The sequence below is a fragment of the Martes martes genome (genome assembly GCF_963455335.1).
Source record: "Martes martes genome assembly, chromosome: 8".
NCBI classification, from domain to species: Eukaryota; Metazoa; Chordata; class Mammalia; order Carnivora; family Mustelidae; genus Martes; species Martes martes.
Window position 1 is genome coordinate 101,703,409 of NC_137895.1, and position 21,892 is coordinate 101,725,300.

Here is a 21,892-nt window from a genome sequence, read left to right on the forward strand (position 1 = left end):
CTTTCTGCCTACTTGTGATCTCTTTCTGTCAAATTTAAAAAAATAATTAATAAAATAAAATAAATTAATAAATGGATGAGGCTTTCGGGGAAAGATTTCCCAGAGAAGTGGAAGCTGAGGTCTTCCCGGGGTAATATACATTCATTTATTCAGTGGGTATTTACTGAGCACCCACTCTGTGTCCTTCCTGTTCTAGAACTAAGGGGTAGAGTAGTGAATCAGCCAGACACAACACACAGCAATCCCTGCTCTTGTGGGGCTCACATTAGCATTTGAGGAGAAGAGGTAATAAGGCGCCACGGGGCTGTGCGGCCAGAGAGACACATACAAGGAGAGCAAATAAGACAGAAGACATGATGGGAGCCACTCCAGAGAATCACAGTCCCAACGGGAACAAATGGCATGATCAAAGTAACGTGGGAATATTGAGACACCATTTCCAAAGGTGGGGACGGGAGTTGGGAATGCCTGGAAGGAGCAACAGTAAGGCTCTTCCTAGCTCTAGATCCGTGAGGTGAGAGAGAGGTTACTGGAACATGGAAGGACAGAGCAGGGTAGAGGAGACCCACGGAAAGAAGCAGGTGGCTGTTGAAGGAGGAGGTCAGAGGTCCCACCTCCCTCTCACCTGCCAAACCCAGTAGAAAGCCGGAGAGCAAGGGAGCCCATTCATGTCAGATAGAGAAGGGGAGAGAGTGTATCTAGAAGGGGCCAAAAGAAGATAGGCACACACCCGACAAGGCTGAGAAGCAGGTGGCATTTCAGCTCCGGGATGAACAAATTGAGAACCGTAGGTCAAGTCACAGCCCCTCTCTGGGCCCATTTCTTTGTCCTGTTATAACATAAAGAGTGACCCCTCAGTGTGCTCGAAGCATCTAATTCCAGCTCCAGCATTTCGTAAACTTGGATTCAAAGGAGGAACATAGTCTCCTTTCCATAAGAACCAGGTAGGCTGAAAGAAGGGACTGGGTTTTCCTATAAATTCACGGCGAGCAGGTCCCCGGGCCATAGCCAGGACTTGAATTGCACAATGTTTGTGGACCTCAAAGAACATGGGAGTAGACAGTGGAAGGGAAGGTGAGGATTCAGGACTGCTGGCCAGGGTGGTTGGGAGCAAAGATGCACTCCTACCTCGCTCCTTCTCCCGTGGCCATGGGTGACATTGCTCAGGTGTGGTGTGCTCCGTGGGTATCTGAGTCCCCTGGTGCATCTCTGAAAGCCCCAGCTCCCTGGGCCCCACACCGTATGTGCTGGATCAGAATCTGCAGGGGCAGGGCGCCAGGGGCTACAGTTTTAACAGGCTATCCAGAGGACTCTTAGGAACTTTAAAGTTAGATAAAGCTGATTATGGGCAGGCAGCCTCCGGCCTCTTGGCCTACTGACATCTGGGAATGGAAAGAATGGTGCAGTGTGCTCTGTCCTCTGGGGATTTGGCCATTGGTTTTCTGAAGTATCCAAAGATAACCAAGGTGTCTCTGTGAAGAGCTTGATTGTTGCTAGTACTTTGCTAACATTTGTCATATGGGCATTTAGTTCATTTAGGTCAGTCTCTTTTTGTCCTAGCCAGCAATAGGGCCCCTTGGACTCTCTTTCTCTTCCCCCACCCCTTTGGTGGAATGATGTGCAGGAGGGTAAAAACAAGCATACGAAGGCAAAGAAAGGGTTACCGACCGTCAAAAAGTATGGGTGTATTGGCATTGGCTGATGGTCTAACTTGTAATTGGGAAGATTTCTTCTGTAACCCAACCTTTCCCTCTTATTTACCCCAGAAGCAAGGGATTACAGACTAAGGCACACACGGTGTTCAGAGATCAGATATATTTGTGAGTTTGGGTTCTGCATGGTGGTGGTTGTAGTGTGTGAGCAGTCTTGGCCCAGTGAAACTTGGCCTGCCCCCATGATGCCTCCTTAGTCAACGTAATCTAAGGTCAACTATCAGGGTCCTGCAAATTCACCTTATCATGGAATGCCTTTCTAAAAATGGAAGTGTAATTAACGTACAGTGTTATATTAGTTTCAGGTATCCAACATCATGATTCAATGATTCTGTACATTGTCCAGTGCCCACCACGATAAGTACATACAACATTATTGCAATATCATTGCCTATAAACCTTTAAAGCGCACTTCACTGTGGGGAGAAAGCCAAGCCCCCTTGACCACGTCAGAGGGAGAGAGACCCTTTTCTACTTCTTTTGTACGGAAGTTATTGCTTCGTCTTCATGGACAGAAAATTACAGATTGATGGTACTACATTTTCATAGACACTTCGGTGTCAGAGCATTTCAACAAATGTATGCTTCGGGCATCTCTCCTCCCCACTCAGGAGACGATGTCTTAATTATTTTGACCGAAGCCAGACCATGTTGTGTGTTGTAAACATCTGGTTTATCATTCATCCAACTGAACTGGTTTATATTTTGTTAGAAGAAAAGGCTCGGGATTAAAGGCATTTAAGTAATTAAGCACACGTCAAGACAATTTGGTGATGGGTAAATATAGTCTCTGTTAAATGCACCGTCTGGGACCTCTGGTTTAGATTTACGTCCGGCTGGAGCACGGGATGAAAGCAGAACGCCAGGCGGACTGGGCCCTGTTCTGGGGGGGAATCAAAACCAAATGGGTTTTCAAGAGTTCACCACTCCTCTAAGTACCTGTCCCACTGGATGAAAGTTTCCTTTGAGTTTGGCCTGGAGGGACCAGAGCTGCGGTCCCTGTCACCCAGCAGCTCTTGTAGATTTAATGAGGTTCTCTTTGGGAGGCCAGCCATAAACCATGCTTTGGTTGATCCTTTGTGTCCGGGAAACCAGAGATGTCTTGGAAGCTAAATGCTAGGCCTCGGGTTTTGTGTTCTGAGTGTGTGTTTTCAGGTATGGGCCTGGCGCCTGAGCCCACCCTGCTCTGTTCCTTGACCCTGACCCTCTGGGTGCCAAGGAACCGTGTTGCCAGGCCTGGCCAGGTCAGACTATGTAGAGCTGTGGTTGGCGCTGGGCAGAGGAGAAGCACGAGCCTTTTCTTCTAGGGATTATAGTTCTAAGAGCAAGAGGTATGAGGGATCTAGTGACTTAAAGGGACCGGAGGGATCAGTGAGGTGCTTCTCACTGATGTGAGATGTCTGATCTGAGACACTGCTTCTCTTTGCGGGGAGAGGGAAAGGACAGTGTCCTCTGTGCTTTCTCCTTCTTCCTGGCTCCCCTTCTGGGGGCAGCAGGATGAGAGGTTGGGTCTTTCTCTCTCCCTGGGTCTAGAGCAGAGAGGAAAGACTAGATGTGATCCTGAAGAAGAAAGCTTTGCCATTATGGCCAGATGGATGGGGCATGATGGAACCAATTAGCTCATTTTTGCTGAAAAGAAAGGAAAAAATTCAGAATTTCAGTTTTCAAAGCAGAGACTCTTATTTAAAAAAAAAAAAAGTTTGATTATTTTCTTCTTCTTTCAAACTGATTTCCATGCTTGTTTGGGGGTAGGATGTTGGTTTCTGAAGTCTGTGGGTGACCCAAGAGACCAGAGCAATTCCCATTCTTGGGTGAAGTTGTGGATGAATAGTTATTTTCAACTCTCCTCCCCCCTTCCCTGTTCCTCCTCCTTTTGTGTGCTGTTCCCTCCCTCTACAACAGCCACTGATTGAGAGCACCCATATGATGCCATCTGGAAAAAAGGAGGCATCCAACCCTGGAGGACAGAGGCACATTCCCTCGCTGCATTTTGGGGCTCTGCTTATCTGGGTTGGGACAACTCAGGTTTGAGGACCTGAATTGTGTTGGCCCCAAGACCAAGAACCCTTGGTTGTGCTTCTTCTCTAGGAAACAGACTAATCAACCCGAGTTTAAAGGTTCTTCATCAGCAGTGGTTGCCATAGAAAATTGCGGGAGTGAGGAAGATCGGTGCCTGGGATATATGGGAAGAGATAGTGCAGTAATATTAGCCATGGGGCCGGTTGCTCTCATCAGCCTTTATCCCTTCTGTGTTCCCAGCAGTGAACTAGCTGCCATGAGAGATACAGCTGAGGGGGGAATGGGAACCTTGTGAACCTTCAGGGGATACACAAAACAATGGGCAGACAACATCCTACAAGGGAAGTGAGCTGTTTTAGGCATGTGGTACGCAGGAAGCTTTATTTGAGATGCAAGGTGGAGTGTTTTAGACCTCCAGTGTTCTGCGATCCTTCTGAGGATCTGGCAGCAGGACCCATGAATTCAGGTTGTCAGCTTATGCTGTCAGATGCTCGGCTACTGTGCTCAGAGCCTAGCAAAACCGAGAATTCCATACCTGTTTAACTTTCTCCCCCATGGAGTTCGGGAACTGTCTTCAGGGTACACGCTGCTGCTGTGGCTACCATGGGTGTGAGTGCAGGGATTGGGGAGGTAGTGCGCAGGGTACGGTCTGGGTTAGAGCTCGCCCCGCCTGTGGTGCTTCAGCCTCTATCCTCATCGACAGCCCTTTTGTAGCTTCGGGCCACCCCGACCCCCTCTCCTGACTCGGGACCCCTCCCCTTGGTTATTGTAGGGTGGCTTCGCATTGCTGTGGTTACGGATCTTGAACTGATTAATGATGTTCAGAGTGAAATTGTAGTCTTGTGAGTAAGACAGATCTGCAACTCATTCAGCCCCTGGGCACCCTTCCCCCATCCACACTCCCTTTACCCACCCCCTGCTCTCCCTGCCCCCCACCTCCCAGAGTTATTTCAGATGGTATATGTTCATGCCAAGGAAGAAACTTAAAATAGGGAAAGGACTTGCCCCTTGGCGATGCTGCTGCTCCCAGCTCCCTGGAAGAGTGGTCCCTTCTGAAAGTGCCCCCTGCAGTCTGCTGAGGGCCTCTGCTTCCACATAGCCGGTCTTGCTGGCATCCCATGCCCCTAGAAATGAGGCGAAGTGGGGCCGGGTTTGAGGAGAGGGTTGTTTGAGAGCCTCTGTGGTCTCTGAGTATGTGGGTGGGGTATCGCTTGGGAAGGGGAGGTGGAAAATGTCGAGATTGTTATCCGCCCTTGTCGTTTATCCAGAGCTGTGCAAATACAGATTACTTAGCATTAGTATGGGATACATGTTTCCCTCCAAACCCAATTTGCTTTCTTCTCGTCTCACGACTGTCTGCAGTCTTTCTGGAAAGAATGGTTCAGGGCAGAAAGTGTGTTTGAGGCAAGGGGAGTCACCGAGTTCCAGAGCTCCCCCCTCCTCCTCCCTCTTCATGATTACATGTGCATCCTTGCATGGTAGGGACCATGGTAGTGGGGGTTGGCGGGATATAATGTCTCCCATATGGGAACCGGTGACCCAGGACAGACTACCCTGAGTCAGGACGTACAGTTTTATAGTCTCTGAATAAAGCCGTGTATGGAACAAGTAAACAACATTGCCTCCGTGCTGGGTGGAAGGTTCTCTGTTGTGACCATGCTGGAGTTACTGGGATGGAGTCATTGACTCATTTAGCATATATCCAGTAGGGTCTGCTCTGTGCACATCATGTGAAATACTGTTGGGATTAAAACATGAATCTCTTGTGTGGTTTTCAGACTTTGTGGCCTCAAGAACCCTTTGCATTTTTAAAAATTATTGAGAGTATCCAAAGGACTTTGGTTTATTAGGTGGGTTATATCAGTCAATATTTATTGTATTGGAAGTTAACCCTGAGAAAATTTTAAAACACAAGGGTCCATTAGCACATACTCCCTTAGCTGTTGGGGGGGTGACGCCATCCCATTCACAAAACGCCACTCTGTACTCAGGAAAGAATAGGAGGGAGAAAGCAAATAATGTCCTGGTGCTATTATGAAATTAGTTTTGACCTTGTGAACTGCCTGAAAGGGGTCATGGGGATGCCCAGGGCTCCCCAGACCACATTTTGAGAACCACTGCCCTGCGCCACCCTACCTTAGGCAACTAATGGTCCAGGCAGACCGGCCATAGGCAGGGATAAACACTGCTCTGGGAAGGAACAGGAAGACACCAGAAATGAGTTCTAAGAACGTGCTATGGGATGCTCTGATGTACTTTTATTGATCCTAATGACAGTAATCTGTAGGGTCATTCCTGCACTGTCACTGAACACAGGTGGTATCACTGGACAGTCGTGGTGCTGGTGATGGAGTGTCTATGGTGTCCCGGGGGCGTGAAGACGGGCACATGAGGTTAGAGAGCACATTTGATCCTGGACCATAACTTTGTATTTGGGAAATACAAATATCATTCTTGTGCTGAGAACTAAAGCTGCACAGAAACTTCCAGACTGGGGGTGACGAGGAGCACACAGTGAGCCTCAGCTGGGGAGGTGGTGGGGGATAATGTTCCTGATGGACAGAAGTTAAGTTGAGAAACCCCTGCCCTAAAGTTACGTTTTTCATCTTCCTTCCTTCCACAGGCATTAACTCTCTGATAGCAAACAATGTCTATGAGGCTGCCTACCCTCTCCATGACGTGAGTATCCTTTCCACTGTGTGCTCCCCACAGTCTTCAAATGATTGTGTGCCTCAGGTGACACCGTGGCTGAAGGCATGCCAGGCGAGGCAGAAGGGAGTCACACCGCTCAAATACCTGGGCTGATTCTGGCCTCCTCGGGGCCCACAGTAATCTCCCCAGAGACAACTGTCTCCCCCGGCATTGCCCCCGTGGCAAGCTGATTTGGATGCGAGCGTTCCCCATGCTCCCTGTGCTGGTTTTGGGAGGTGGTGTGAGAAGGCTGATGAGGCATGTAAATGTCTGAAAGGAGGAGGAGGTGGTGAAATCTCTCAAAATTCCTTATACTCTTGTTTGGTTAAGCAGAGAAGACAGAGAGACTATAAGGAAAGCTTTCCTTGACGGGGGGTCATGTTAGAAACATCCCCGTGTTAGAAACAGGGCAGTGACATTCTTTGGGATGCTTCATGAACAACTTAACTGGCCCATGAATGAGATGCCCTCACAGCGGCTTTGGCCCCTGGCTGGTCACTTCCTTTGCGTGGGTCACACGGTTATGCCACATGAGGCTGCCGGGGCAGGGGGTGCTTCCTGAGTGCCCGAAGGAGTTTCCAGATGACAGTCTCTCACCACTGATGGCTTTGCTGTGTGCAGATAGGATGTCTGGTGCTGCCACTTGTGGACGGGGGTGGGGGGAGTGTGCCATGGCCCAGGGTGATGTCGGATGGTCTACTGGGCGCGCGCTCTGCCATTGCCTTTGCTCTGAGGAGGCACAGGCTGATCGCGGACGCATTGGAGGGGGGCATCTTTGTGTGAGAGGCTGTTCACAGGAAACACTGCACGCGTTGCTGCCTAACAACACGGAATATTGGCTCCTTACCATGGCGTGCTTTTGACTTTCCTCAAAAAGGGAATGAGAGAAAGGGATGACGCCAGAGAATAGAAAAGAAAATCCTTGCTCTGGCTTTGATAATTCCCTTGGCTTTATGCAGCAGCACTTCTTTCTCTCCTACAGGGTGAATACGACAGCCCAGGGGACGACACGAATGATAGGAAGGTAAGCTGGTCTGCAGCTGCACACAGCGCTGGGGCACAGGGGACCGTGGGTGGGTATGGGACTAGCTCCAAATGTCCTGAAAGTTCAGTTTACCTGCTTACGTATTTTTCAGCAGTTCTTCACAGCTCCTTGGTCTCCAGGGGTTGGAAATGTGGGGGCCACTTCTGGTCATCGACATGGCAGTGTGTGTGTGGGGGGTGCTGTGGGCATTTAGTGCCTGGAGGGCCAGCACTGCTCACCATTCTGAGGTCTCCAGCTGTCCCACCCCCAATGACCAAGGGGCCACAACTGAGAAACACTGAGAGTCCAAATCCTGTCATTTCTAGGGGGGGAGACTGAGATACAGAAAGAGTGAGCACCTTGCCCATAGTGACACTGCCACTGTGAACAGAGAGGAGACTTGGGACGCTTCTGACTCCCAAAGCCAGCATCCCTGTTAAAAACATTATTATCCATGCCGCTGTGGTTTTTTTCTTGGGGTGGGGGGATGATTTTTAACTCATTCTTAACTTATTCTTCTTACCCTCGAGGCAGACAAGTGGGGTATAGAAACCTGAGGGAGAGGGAGGCTCAGTATGCTCTGGGCAGCTGGGAATCAGAGGTTACAGTTAGTGAGGGAACAGTCCCTTTGGAAGGACCCCTCCTGTGCCAATCATAGCACCTGCCCTTACCTCTGACTCCTGGCCCACCACCCAGACCCCGGTTCTTCTGCATGGGTGCACCACCCTCCCCTGCCGTGACATGGCACTCTAAGCGTCACCTTAGTGGGGACTGCCTCATCTGGCTATCAACCCCTTCATGCCATTCTCCCACCAAGCTCCTCCCAGCCATCGGCAACTCTGGCGGGCAGAGGAGGGAGGGCAGGGGCGGGAGGGCTGAGGAATTGAAGCCTGAGGAGATCCACCCCCCCCACCCCTGCTCTGTTGTCTGGAAAATTATTCATCCCCCAAGTTGCCTTTTGAGCAGCCTCCTTTTTATCCTGCCTATTAGTCCCTGTTATGAAGTGTTAAGTATTAAAAACATAAAAGGTCTTTTCCAGAAATACTGCTGTGATTGCTTACACATGTCCCCTCTCTGCCTGCCCAGGGAATCTGCTGTAGTACTGCCATGTCTTAACCTCATCTGTTTTCTATCTGATGCTAATAGTCTCGGTGTTTAATTTCCTGAAAAGTCCCGGATCAGAGTTAAAGGAAAAGGAGGAAGCGTTTCTCCTCACATCTCACCTAGCTCACCCCAACTGTTTTCTGTCCTCCCGCTCTCTCATTTCACGTTCCTCCCCTTTAAAGGGTGATCACCACTGCTGCCACCTAAGAGTCCTCCTGCTGAGTGGGTGGTGACCCCAGCCCGGCAAGGTGGAGCACTTTACAGGAACATTCCAGAGACCAGGAACACACAATAACTCAGGGGAGAAATCAGCCAGACCTCTGTTATCTGCACGGAGGCAGAGGGAAGCAAATTGTAGACCATCTGAAATAGATGTTTATTTGTCTTTGGAATGATGTTGTGTTATTGTTAACAACACAATCTTGTAACGGAAATTTTTCCTTCCAGGAAATGTTTTGTGTAGGCCAATAGAATTATTCCCAGCGCACAGCTGAACTGGCAGAATGGGTAGACATTGGGAGGCAGGGACAGAGCAGCTCGGAAGGAGCTGTACCTTGGTGGATATTTCCCAGAGTTGATGTCCAAAGGCAGATAGATGTCTTTGAAAGACAGGAGGCTCCTTCCTTGTGGCTTTGCCTTCAGCTTGCTGGCCAGTCCTTATTTTCCTCTGCCAGGGTCATTGTTAGGGAAGTAGGCTTTCCTGGGATGGGGAGAGAGGGGATCCATGAGAGAGGGCAAATTCCCTCCCTGCCCCACCCCGTCCATTTGGGTTGGAAAACTGATTCCCATCAAGGTGAGGAGATGGTTCCAATGGCCGTAAGTGATTGTCAAGTCAGGATGAAAACCCTGGCGTCTGCAGCCCCAGCCAGCCCTGTATAGCCAGCTCCTGAGCATCTCGGGTATGGCGAGGGGAATTCTCAGCACAGTGCTCGCTTTGTTCCTGCAGTTTCAGTATATGGGTGGGGCCTAAAAGGGTCCTCGTGAAGAAATAGTCCAAACCTCTGAATACGTGCAGCATATTGATCTGTTTTAATTGCATTATAATAGTCTAGTGTTCTTGGAGAGGACTGCAAACTGATTTTGGTTGGGTGCCAGGGAGAATCCTCTCATCTGTTGCTGCAGGGCGTGGAGAAGGGTCAGGAGCTGCAGTGGGATTGCCCCTCTGGGGGCCCATAGAGGTGACTTGCAAGGGCATCCCAAGTTGCCCATCATGCCAGTACCTACATGTCCTCCTTTACTCTTCCCTGCAATTTGTGCCTGTTCCCCTGATCTTCTGGAGGCCCAGGCTCCTCTCAGGCAGATCCCAGGAAAGCCCGGGGGCCCCTGAGAATGCAGTCTTCTCTTCCAGCTTGCCTAGTGCATTTGTACGGTCTGGATGACTCAGCTCCAGCTAGGGGCTGGAAGTCTCTCTCTCCCCATTCCTGGAGGGTAATTAACAAGACGCACCCTGCCTCTGGAGAGCAGGGGTTTTCCGCCTTTCTAGAAAGCACAGCAGCAGGAAGAGGAGCAGGCGTGGGTGTGGATGGGTCTCCCCTCGCTACCCGTGGCCACCTAAATCCGCATGAGCCAGACCTGCCTGGTTTTCTCAAGCATTGCAGGGAAGTGACCATAAGCATCTTCGGAGGGCGGCCTGAGCCCCGCCACTCCCTGCAGCTTCCTCACCCACGTACAGGGGACCCTAAGGTCCATCACTGGACTGTGCTTCTCTTTAGCAGTGTTGAAACATAGGCCTTAGGTTTTCCAGCTTCTGTCTTCTCTAGTGGATGGTTATACAGTGACCCCATGAAAAGGTGTGTAAAGAGAGTTCTGTTTTTGTGACCAGAAAAGTACTTTGGTCCTGGGTTGTCCCCTCCTGCCCTCATTTTCTAATGGAGGAGGCCTAGAGAGTCGAAGTGACTTGCCAACAATTCAAACAGGTCATTACAGGATCTGGGAGTAGAATTCCTTTCTTTTCCATTCAGTTCACCCTGTCCCATCACCAGCTGTCAGTTGGCGGCTTCTTTCTTCCTGTTGGGGTCTGGCTTTCTGAGGAGCCTGAGGCCTTTGAGAGAGCCAGGAGTCGCAAACATCTTGCCATTCTCTGGCATTGCGAATGGTTTTCACAGTTGGGCTCCTTTATGGTTTCATGAAATACTTAAACCCATTGACACACTGTCAAGTGTGATCCCCAGGGAGCCAACTGGCTGCTTGATCCATCAGGCAGGGTGGTCCCCATAGAGGTTTGGGGTAGGGCTGACATGTCTAGAATTATATCCAGGGCCTCTGATATAAGGCACTGTCCATGGAGAGGGAGATGCAGACCTTCCCTAATCTATTTACAGGCATGGCCAGTCGTGAAGAGGACACTGGTATAGCTCTGAGGGAGAAAGTGGGTTTGCTAAAAGCTGCATTAGGAGGCTCTAGACACTGCCCATTTCAAGGGATTGTTCCAGGACATTGTGGATATGTTCCTGCATTTTACTCCACCATACTCATCCTCCTGGGGCAGAGACTCCAGAGCACGCCGCCTTCTACCCTGACTGCCAGTCTGTTCTGGGACCCTGTGGCCTGGGCTTTAGCATGACCCCTTTGGTTTCTGAGTATGTGCAAGTGAACATTTCATAGAGATGGGGAAGGGTCTATGGTGCTGCCCACCCCAGCAGGGAGGCGTGAGCCAGCCTGGGCATAGCCACATGGGCATTCGGCCCTAATGGCTGTGACACTACCAGGTCTGGTGCTCTGTGGTTGTAGGTCCCTTGCAGGGGCTACCCTGGGATGTCCTCGGTGCCCATCCAGCCCATCTTTTCCAGTCTCACTCAGCTCTCTTGGCTCACCCCTCATCCATAGAGACAGACTGAATCTAGCTTCGTGCTCAGAAGGCAGCACACTGAGAAAGGGTGTTTCATATGGCATTCCCGGGATCCCACTCAGGGTAAGGCCGGTAAGGGTGGCTTTCAGTTTGAGCCTGAGCCACCTGTGCCATACTGGTTCTTGGGGGCATCTTTCGTCTCTCCCTCCAGGGCAGTGGCGGATCGGAGCTCACAGGCTTAGCTTTTGGTTTGATCCGTGACTCAGAGAGGAATCTGCTCCAGAGGTCAGAGCCTGTGAGGCAGGCAGTGACGAGCCACAGCCCTCAGGGGAGTCCTAGCCCATACCTCCTGACGCACGCTGGCCTCCCTCTGGGCCACAAATGATGTCACTGTGACTGCCAGGTGCTAAGGAGGGCAGGGCTTGCACCAAGGGAGGGAATAAAGACCCAGGGCAGTAGAAGCACCTGAGGTAAAGGGGAGGAAACGATCTAATGAGAACAGTAAGATTCAGTTAGGAGCCGCCTGCCTGGAAGGAGCGGCCTCCGAACTCGTGGATTCACATCCTGACCCACCAGTCAGGCTCGGAGGGACCCCTTTATTTATGTCTGGGTTTCCTCCTTCAGAGGTGGTGCTGAGTGTGGCTGCCTTTTGCTCTGTCTGGGTCCATGTATTTTCGGGTTCAGCGTCGCCATTGCTGGGAGATACTATGACAATAAAAGTCTGAACCCATTAAGTAGGAATGCCAGTTCTTATGTCAGTTTGTGAAAAAAATCATGTCTTTAAAGGGTCTGAGGTGAAAACGACGACCTCCTGCTATTCAACTAGCTATCCAAAATGCCTGGTTAGGGCAGGTTCTCCTGGTCAGAATGCCTTGTGACTTCTGTGTGCTGGGTAAGGGGACTAGAGAACATGACAAGATAGCCAGTGTCTTGCAGACTTGTCAATTCTAGACATAAAATTTGATTACGTGCTGATGTCTCTCAGCGTGGATATCTAGATGATGTTTAATTACTTCATTTACTTGCAGATAATCTGTGAAGCCTGCCGGCCAAGTGTTTGAAACTGAAATGCCATTTGCCCCGGTGGTGACACCTAGGTTTTGTCCACGTGCTAGTTCTGCTAAAGTTGCCGTTCAGATATCACAAGATGGCACGCCTCTGTGTGTGGGTGCATCATTTCCTCCTGTAACTTCTAGAATGTGTTCCACTCAGGCGTTGCCCCCACACATCCATGGAAACCACTCTTATCAAGGTCATGAGTGACCTTAAAGTCACCAAACCTGGAGGTTGCCTCTCTGTTCTCACCTGAACTGGCCCGTCAGCAGTGTTTGACACAGTGGGACATTGTTTTCTTTTTGAGACGAGCGGTCCCTTTGCTTCTGGTGCACCCCACCTTTCTAGCCCTGGACATCCCTGGTGGCTCCTGTGTCTCCTTTGCTGACCCTCATCTCCTCAGCCTCTGAAGGTCGCCATGCCAGGTCCCCGCTGTCACGCTTCTTCTTTACCTACTTCCTCTCCCTTGTTGGTTGCATCCATAGCTCAATGACCTTATAAATCATCTCCTGTCAGACACTTCCCAAATTTTCATCTTCTTGTACATTTAGGAGGTCGACACTCCTTTGAAATCCAGACACTTGCATCCAGTTGCATACTGAGTGGCCTCACGGGGATGCCTACAGGGCGCCTCAAATGAATGCTCCCCAAACTGAACTCCTGGTCCTGTCATTCCCCACCTGCTCTTCCACAGCACACGCAGTCACCGCCTCCATGGGGAAGGCCACTTGCATGTCTCCTGGACCGCTATAGAGACCCCTGCTCCTATGGTCGCTCTCAGTCTCTTCTCCACATGGCGGCTGGCGTGAGCGATCTGCGGTCCAAGCTGGGTGGTCTCTCCCCACTGCTGCATGGCTCCCCCGGCTTCCTGCAGAGTGCGAAGATTTTAGCGTGGCCCGCAAACCACCAAGTGAGCTGCCACCTCAGTACCTTCTGATGCTGTCTCTGCCTATTCGCCTCATGCTCACGCTGCCCTGGCCACACGGCTTCCCTGTTTCCCCCAGGACATACCACATGCCCTTTTTCTCAGGGCCTTTGCACAGGAAGAGTGTTCTTCTGCCAGGTGTGTTCCCTCACTTCCCTCAGGTCTCAGCTCAGCTGTCACCTCAGAGAGGCCTTCCCTTGCTATCTGTCTGAAATAGCACCCTACCCTACTCCCCTGCCCTTCGTGTTCTGCTCCCTTGCTTTGATTTAGCTCTCTGTGTGGCATTTATAAATCCTGTATGTTGACGTGTTTCTCTGTTTCCACATGTCAGGGTGTAAGCTCTACGGCAGCAATGACTTTGGTTTACAGTGCTCTCCAGTGTCTGGCACGTAGTAGATGCTCAAGAAACACTTGTTTCATGAAGGAATGAGGGAACATAGCAGGCTCATTTTGCTGGACTAAACCAAGCGAAGGAGTGAAGAAGGTGGGGTTATGATTGGCAGGTGCAGCAGAGTCTGTCCTGGAGTGTCAGGAAGGTCACCTTTAGTACGTGGGGAAGGGCAGTCTGCCTCTATAGCCTCCCACCGTTGGAGACCCTCCTTGTGGATGTTTTGGGAGAATTTTCCTAGAAGTTGGGCTTTGGGGACTCAGTTTTGACTTGCTAGGGTGGTTGTGGGGTATAAAATTCTGATTTGCTGAGGTGAACAAAAAGAAAGGTGAACGGTTTCCCCCGCCACCCCTAATCTGTTTCCCTTTTCTCTTTTTAGCTGCTGTATCGAGAATGGGCACGCTACGGAGTGTTCTATAAGTTTCAACCTATTGACCTCATCAGGTAAGGTGTGAGGGGCACTCTTGGGAGGACCGTAGAGCTGCAAATGCTGAAACATACCCATCAACCCTCTTAACCCCTGGCTGGCTATTGGCCAAGCAGAGGGACTTGCCTTTCTGGGCTGTGTTGTCCTGCTGTATGTCTGACACATGGGGAAGCAGCTCAGGGGTGGGGAGGGGGGTTGGGGTCTGTGTGAGGCGGCAGATAACATAATGGATACATCATGACTTCCGTCTTGAGGTCTTTAGCACTGTGGTCTCTCTTTCCCTGCCTGCTCCTCTGTTTGTGGGTGGAGGGGAGCTATGAATGCAGTTATCACTCTTACACATTGCCCTTCAAATTTGTCCTGGAGAAGGATGGGGTGAAGCAGATTCTTAGGTTATGAGCAAGTGGCCACAGCATGGACCAGAGAAGGGGAGACCCAGCAAATCTCATGAGGAATGAGCTGGCTGGTCTGAGAGGGCATGTCAGTTTCTTATGGCTTCTTCACATTAGAAGGGAGAAGAGACAGGGTCTTGGAATCCCTCCCTTCAGTGCTGCCCCTCAGATGATGTCCTGGTACCTTGGGAGTTTCCCTAGCTTCTGCCAAATGTTAGTGAAAGTCCTTCGAGAGAACTTACTAGAATGCTGTAGGTCTGACTAGCCTAAAGTGGGTTGGGGGCTCTAGCAGCTCCATGGGCTTGTTGAGCCGAGCTGCTTTCCCAGCTGGAAGGTTGGGAGGCAGCACTGTGAGGTGGGAAACCACTGGGATGGGAGTGGAGACTGGGCGCACCACTATGGCCTGTTGCTTCTTCGGGCAAGCCATGATCTTTCCACGGTCTTCAGGATCCTGTTTATCATAAATTGGGTTAAAAAAATGGGAGGTTGAACTGAGGGACCTGGGAGGAAATTTGGTAGCATACTCGTTTGGGAAAGATGGGCACTTTTGGCCCCATGCCTGACATAATGACCTCACCATCACACAGTCACTTGTGGCTCTTAGAAGGAGCTAATTAATCAGCCGGTAAACACAGAGAGTGTTCCTGGCTAATTGCCCTGGGCTGGGATTGTGAGAGGGGCAGCAGCCAGAAGGATTGTGTCCAGAGGGAGGAACTCCAGCTTCTCCTTGGAAGAAGAAAGCAGCCTGGGGGCCGCCGTTTGGGTAGGTTCACCGCCCACACAGAGATATGACGGCCCTCCTGGGGAACTGGAAGCTCGGTTGGACGTCTCTTGACAGCAGGTGTTTGTTCCAGCTGAAGACCGTTAACTGCAGTGCAGGGGTCGCGGAGCAGGGCCATGGGGTGCCTGCGACTGAGGCTTCCTCACCCCGCGCCTCCCGTTCCCAGGCTGCCTTGTATGGAGCACGGGCCACCTAGACTGTTCTCTGGGCCACAGCCTTGGTGTGGCTATTTCCTCTGTGCCTGGTGGGCTTTGATCTTTCTCTCTGCATCCCAAGTGGCCACCCACTCTGTCGCCTGTTTTCTCCAACTACTCGTTCATTTTTTTAAAAATAAGATTAAAAAATAAGAATTCTCCCTACCAGAGAGCCTTGTCTTTTCCCCAGAGACTTCAGGTGACTGGCCGCCAGCTAAGTGGGAAATGTCTCCAATGTGCACTCAGTTTTGGCCACCAAAGCAGCCTCACCTGCAGGGGAAGAATTGCCTTTGGAGCAGAGCCCCACTCTGGGGCCTGGCTGTTCCTGAGGACACAGAGCTCAAATCTGTCTAGACGGGGCATGGTGTGCTGCAGAGCTGGAGACTGTCCACTGCTCCTCACACATCAGATGGCTCAGGGAGCTCCCACAGTCCCTGGGTGAGGCCAGCAGCTTGGCTGGTTCGGCCGGGAGGGAAGAAGGTTGGGGACCCAGGCACCTCTCGGAGGCCAGCTGGAGGGGAACGGAAGGGGACACTGGGTAGTGTGCATGTAGGGGCCCTGCGGGGCGGGGGTGGGGGGCTGCTGTCTACCCAGTGGTATAAGAAACTCTCTGACTTCAAGGAGCTGCTGGAGGGAGAAGGTGGCAGTAGTGGGGAGAGAGGGAAGGGCCAGAGGCAAGAGGGGCAAGCGGAGGTAGTAGGTGGGTAAGCAGAGACAGGTAAGCAAGAGCAGGTTGCTGGAGGGTTCGTGAAGGGGGAAGAGGGTGCAGGGTATCGGGAATGGCTACCCACACTCAGCAGCCGCCTCCTGAGACTCACGTTACATTGCCTTCCAAGGCCCAGCTCACTCTTTCTGATTCTGCCAAAGCTACCTCCTTCCCCTCCTCTTTGTCCTCTGCCCTCTTTCTCACTGCCCACTGCCCTCTCTGACACCAGGTCCTGTGGGTGTTTTTCCGTGCCCTTTGTCTCCAGCTGCTTCTCCATCTTTCCTGCCGCTACCTGTCAGGACCCACTGGACCCACAGAGCCCACCCAACCACAGCTGCCTTCCCTGAGCTATCACTGGCCCTCACACTGTGTCAGTGCTGTTTCATTGCTGCTTACTAAGGTGAACTGTACCCTCCTGGTGCCTCGCATAGAAATTGTACCCGTGTGTTGGTGCTGAAAGATTGGCTGAAGCAGGGGAGTCTTACATAAGTTAGACGTGATAATTCATATGAAGCTCACAAGAGGTACTCCCGCCTATTTCCTTGGACACTCAGTCCTTGTTTTCAGCATGGAGCTTCTATTCCTCCTGTGGGTCCCCAGGGCTCCTCTCTTATGCTGAACATTTGGAACATTCTAAAGCATTTGAGCAGTTGAAACTTCGGTGGAGGTGGGAGTATTGTTTGCATTTTGAAAGCCCCAAGGCTGTCTTTCCCTTCCCACAGGCCTTCAAGCCTAAACTGGCAGTTTGGGGTTTGAGGCTCCTTTCCCGGGTGTTGGAAATGGACAGAGAGGAAGCAGACACCCTTCCCTGCACCCCTCACCCCTGCGTCCTGCTGCTGCACCTTCATTCATGCCCAGCAGGCTGCACTGTGAGACTGCTGATGGGTGTCTCCCAGCCCAACAGGGCTCTCCAACCCTGGATCCTAGCTTTGCTCTAGAAAGCTTGGGTGGGGCCTGTAGGCCTGAGCTGACTGTACGTGTGTGTGTGCGCGTGTGTGTACGTGTGTGTAACCGTTGCCTGGAAAGTTCCCCAGGGAGGCATCCAGCAGGGACGCCACTCACAGTAGCTCTCTGGGAACTAGCAGCCAGCAGTGCTGGTGCCCTGGCAGAAACACGGCTTGTGACCAAGCCAGTGGATGAAATGGTGCCTTTGCTGGAAGGAAATGACTCTTTTGGTCCCTTAGGAGCCATAAGAGGGTCCTCGTAGCCAGAAAAGTAGATTTTTGCCTATACTGCCCTGGGTTAACTCCCCAATATCCCAGGAGGAAAACAGCCTTTATTGTCTGGGGAGCCTGGGGACCTGGGGCCTTTTGGATTTGTACAGGTGTGATCCACTACTAGTTAGGGCCATGACCTGTCTTTTCACTAAAATTAATGTCTGCTCACAGGCTGATTTTCCTAGTTGGAAGGTTTTGATACGGATGAGACAAAGCAGTAGGCTTTAAGCTGAGTCTGACTGAGCTCCTAGCTATGTTGAAGCTGAGCTACAAAAATTTTATTTTCAGCCCTGGCCACTGCCTGCATCAGACTGTATAAGGAAAAGAGGGGTCTAAAAGTCCCCTAAGCTTAGCGCGATGACAGCCCATTGGCTTTGGGGAATTCACCAAGGGGGTGATGCTCGGGCAGCCTAGCGTTCGCCGTACGGAATCAGGACTGTGGTCTGGAGAGGAGTGATGGATTGGCTCTCCCTCATTCCCACCCCTCTCAGGAATACCCACTTCACGAGTGAGGCCCTGGACACGAAACCCATCCCATGTGGCAGCTCCGGGATCCTCTTAGCAATGTCCTGGCCTGAAGCCTTCAGGTACAAACACTTCCACAGCGGCTTGAGAGTGATTTCTCTGGGGCCTACCATCTTAGAAGCCTTTGGGCCTGGTCCATGGCAAGATGCATGATCCTGTGCCCCCACCGGGCTATGTACACATCTCTGTCACTGTAGAAGCCCAGCTCTCTCCAGCCCCGTCTGTGCGGAGCCAGTCTGCAGGCCTGACATCACAGCTGTTGCCTTTCCTTCCTCCTATGCAAGGCTAAGGTCCTCATCGTTGCTAGTGTTCTCCAGAACAGCCGCTAGAAGGCTGTGTGATAGGATTCATCCCTCTTGGTCTCTGGGCCCCACTGCTACCCTCCTGAAATGTGACCCATCCAAATCCCTCCAGAAGGAAGACAGAGGAAGCCACATTCTTTCTTAGGAGGCTTCTCAGCAGGCCAGGCTCAGGAAGGACCGGCTGCAGCTGGTTTGAGGGAGGGAATGGAGAGGAAAAAATGTTGATCAACCCGTGATTAATTATTTCCTGAGTCCTGCTGCCTCCTCCTTGATCCTTCTCTGGGATTTATAAAGGCAGTTCAGTCAAGCGCGGTAAGCATTTACTGATGGTTATGGTGCGCAGTCTCTGTGTTAGGCAGCGTGGGGAGGAGCGGTGATGAGTAAGGTAGAGTTTGTGCCCTGAAGGTCTAGCAGTTATGTAGGGAGGTAGGCATGTGCAAGGCAGGATGAAGTGAGGGCTTACAGGGCTGAGGACGTAAGTACAAACATAATCCTGCAGAACAACGGACGAAGAGTAATTGCTATGAGCAAGATAAGGGAAGGCTTCCTAGAAGAGGAGGCATTTGAATTAGAATGTTCCTTTCCGAAGGGCTGAGGTTAAAGGACCTAAATGTGTCTTCATGGCCAGCCTGGGCTGCCCTGTGTACAGATTTACTCTTTAGCCAGCTATCAATGGCCAGAAATGCCACTGACCCAAAGCCAGATCCTTCATGACTGTTGATTGCGAGTGGTTAGGTCCAAAAGTTGACTTGGAAGCCTCACCTGTGTAGATTCTGTGCCAATCTGACCCATGCCCCTCGTTCTGCCCTGTGACTTGGGAGAGAATCCAGGGTTGGAAGGAGGTGAGGCTAGATCCCAGGGAGGGGAGACCGAGGAGACGTGAAGTGTGGGACTAGCACCTTGGTCTTTGCATGGGTCCCCAACATTTGAAGTATTGGATTTAGCTGGGAAGCATTTTGCAGGCTGGAAAGAAATAGTACCTTGTAGGCCTGAAGAATGTTTTTCTTTTCCTTCTGGGAGTGGGGGAGGGAGGGGACAGGGTAGATACAGAACAGCAGGCTGTAGCTGGTTGAGGCAAGGCTGAAACAAGGATGGTAATGTTCTGTGATTTTATGTTCTGGCCCATTTTCCAGATCAGGAAATAAGTCAGGCTGTTTATTAAATCTAGCTGTGACAGGGCTCTTGCTCCCCCCGCCGAGTGCCACTGACCTTCAGTGTGCCCCCTCTGAGGGGGAAAGCCCATGGCCTGTGGCCTGCCAGGAGGTGGAACAAAGTACTCTCCACTCCATGCCCAGAGACTGGCTTGGTCTTACGAGGGAGGCCTCTCAAGCCTCAGAGCAGCCTTCCATGGAGGGTGGCTCCTGTTTCCGATCAAACTCTTCATCTTTCTCTGTGGTATCAGCCATATGGTACAGACGGTGGATTCCCAGCACCAGGAGGTTGCACAGACACATACACACACATGCTCCCCGTGGCCACCCAGAATTCCGTGGGCAGAACAGGGGAAGGAGCAGGCTGTCTGGCTCGCAGCTCATTCCTCCTTGACTCTCTTATGTCCAACTTCCCAGGGAGGAAGAGAGGCTGCTCTTATTCTAAAAATACATGGCAGGGCTCTATATTCCATGTCCCTTTGGGCCCTCATGAGCAGTAATCTCTCAGATACGGGGCACCACTGGGACCGAACCATGATGGCACAGAGGTGGAATGTGCTTCCGGGTCAGCCACCTCAGGGCGTGGGCCTGGAATGAAGGGATGGAGACCTGCTCTCATGGCGTATTTTTCTAGCAAGTGCCCAGCTTCTGCTGCGTTTTTCTTATAGTAGCGAATGCCTTGCCTTGGGGGAAGCTTGTTTCTCTGCTGGACATTTCTAGCCATAAGGAAGCCATTGAGCCAGAGCAGGAACTTTGCTGATCTCCCTCCTTTTGATTCCATGTTATCTCCCTGAAGCTCAGTCTTTTAAATAATGGAAAAAAAGCTCTTGGCTCTTGTGTTCCTAACAGTTCTCCTATACCTGAGCTTTTTTTTTTTTTTTTTCCTTCCACACAGTCTACTCTCGGACCTTTCTGCATGTTCTCATGTGACATGGGCTCTTCATCCTCACGATGCTTCTCCGCAGGACTTCCTGGCCTGGGAAGCTCAGAGCAGGGTCCCTCTGCAAACCTCACCTGGGGTAGTTGGACCAACACATATTTTGCATTCACCATATGTCAGACACTGGTGCTGGACATACGGAAATGAATTAAGCTTGGCCTCGTTCTGAAGGAGCTGAAGTTCAGAGTCAAAGCTCTAAGCCTATAGATGACCACAAGGCTTTTCTGGGAAATGAAGGGACAAACTGATGGAGGAATTTACAAAAAGTAACTGTGAGGCTATAAAAATAGCATATGGAAAAGATCATGAGGGGAAATTGACCCCCAAAACTAGTCATCTAAATTGGCTATGCCTCAGGCAAAGATTATTGGGGGTGACCATAACTCTTTCTAGAAACATCCATGTGATGTGTTACAGCACCCACAGACCCTGGAAATTGCCAGGAAACATTTTAGGATCACATCACTTACAAATCATGGCAGAGCCAGAGCCTCACATGTGTCTAACTTGGGTCATCATGTCTAAAGAAAAAACTCCCAGCCAGACTGGAAATATTTCGGGGAAGGAAAAGTAATGTGATCAAAGATTTGGAGAGGATGCATCTGAAGACAGACTTAAACAAATAAGAGCTCTCTATCCAGGAAGAAAATGGAGGAGTGAGGCCGCCACTGATGAAGTTAGGGGACGGATGGAGAGTGCACATGTTTAAGTCCTGAGGCTCGGGCTTAGGGACATTCCTGTAGGCTAGGAGCAATGGGTTAAGAAGGAAAAGAACTCAGTTTCAGCTCCAGCTTTGTTTCCAGTTGATGTAATGTCTGGACAAGACACTGTCTTCCGAACCTCAGTTTCCTTGGTATGAAAGAGGGATCATAACACCTGTCCCACATGGCCCACGATATTATTTCGTGGACTGTGATAAAGTATTGCACAGATACTGTGGTGATGGATATAGGGTTAAGTAAAGGTATTATCTGCTCCCTAGAGGAAAAGATTAATATTCCCTACACTAGCAGGATTTTGCAGAGTCCTTCAACTCATGAGTTTGACAAATACAATATAATTGTAAGACTATTTTTTTTTAAAGATTTTGTTTATTTATTTGAGAGAGAGAGACAGAGTGAGAAAGCATGAGAGGGAGAAGCAAACTCTCCATGGAGCTGGGAGGCCGATGTGGGATTTGATCCCAGGACTCCGGGATCATGACCTAAGCTAAAGGCAGTTGTGTAACCAACTGAGCCACCCCAGGTGCCCGACTTTTTTTTTTTTTTCCCTTACTGTGAATCAATGTATCATGACTGTGCACTTTGTGAGTGAGTTCCGAGCCTCCTAATGACCCTGCAAAGTGGGTATTCTTACCTGCATTTTACAGATGAGGATACTGAGCTCCGAGAGATAAGGAGCTTCCCCAAGCCACAGAGCCAACCCATCTGGGATCAAACCCAGGCCTGCCTGATTCTAGAGACAATGTTTCTCCCTTGTAGCATGGGGCTGAAGGTGACAGAACCCTTCATCCAGCTGGGTGTCAGGCAAGCTGGGTCTCCAGCTCCCTGGTG

At 50.8% G+C, this 21,892-nt stretch overlaps 1 protein-coding gene across 1 annotated transcript in view; it reads left to right on the forward strand.

Annotated features, from left to right (window-relative positions):
• The window catches only part of ANO2 (anoctamin 2), a 347,947-nt gene that overhangs the window by 119,638 nt on the left and 206,417 nt on the right, over positions 1–21,892 (forward strand). Inside the window, exons 8-10 of the mRNA XM_080812555.1 lie at positions 6,355–6,410; positions 7,405–7,446; positions 14,084–14,148. Coding sequence (XP_080668681.1) covers positions 6,355–6,410; positions 7,405–7,446; positions 14,084–14,148 — 163 coding nt within the window. The remainder of the gene's footprint in view (positions 1–6,354; positions 6,411–7,404; positions 7,447–14,083; positions 14,149–21,892) is intronic.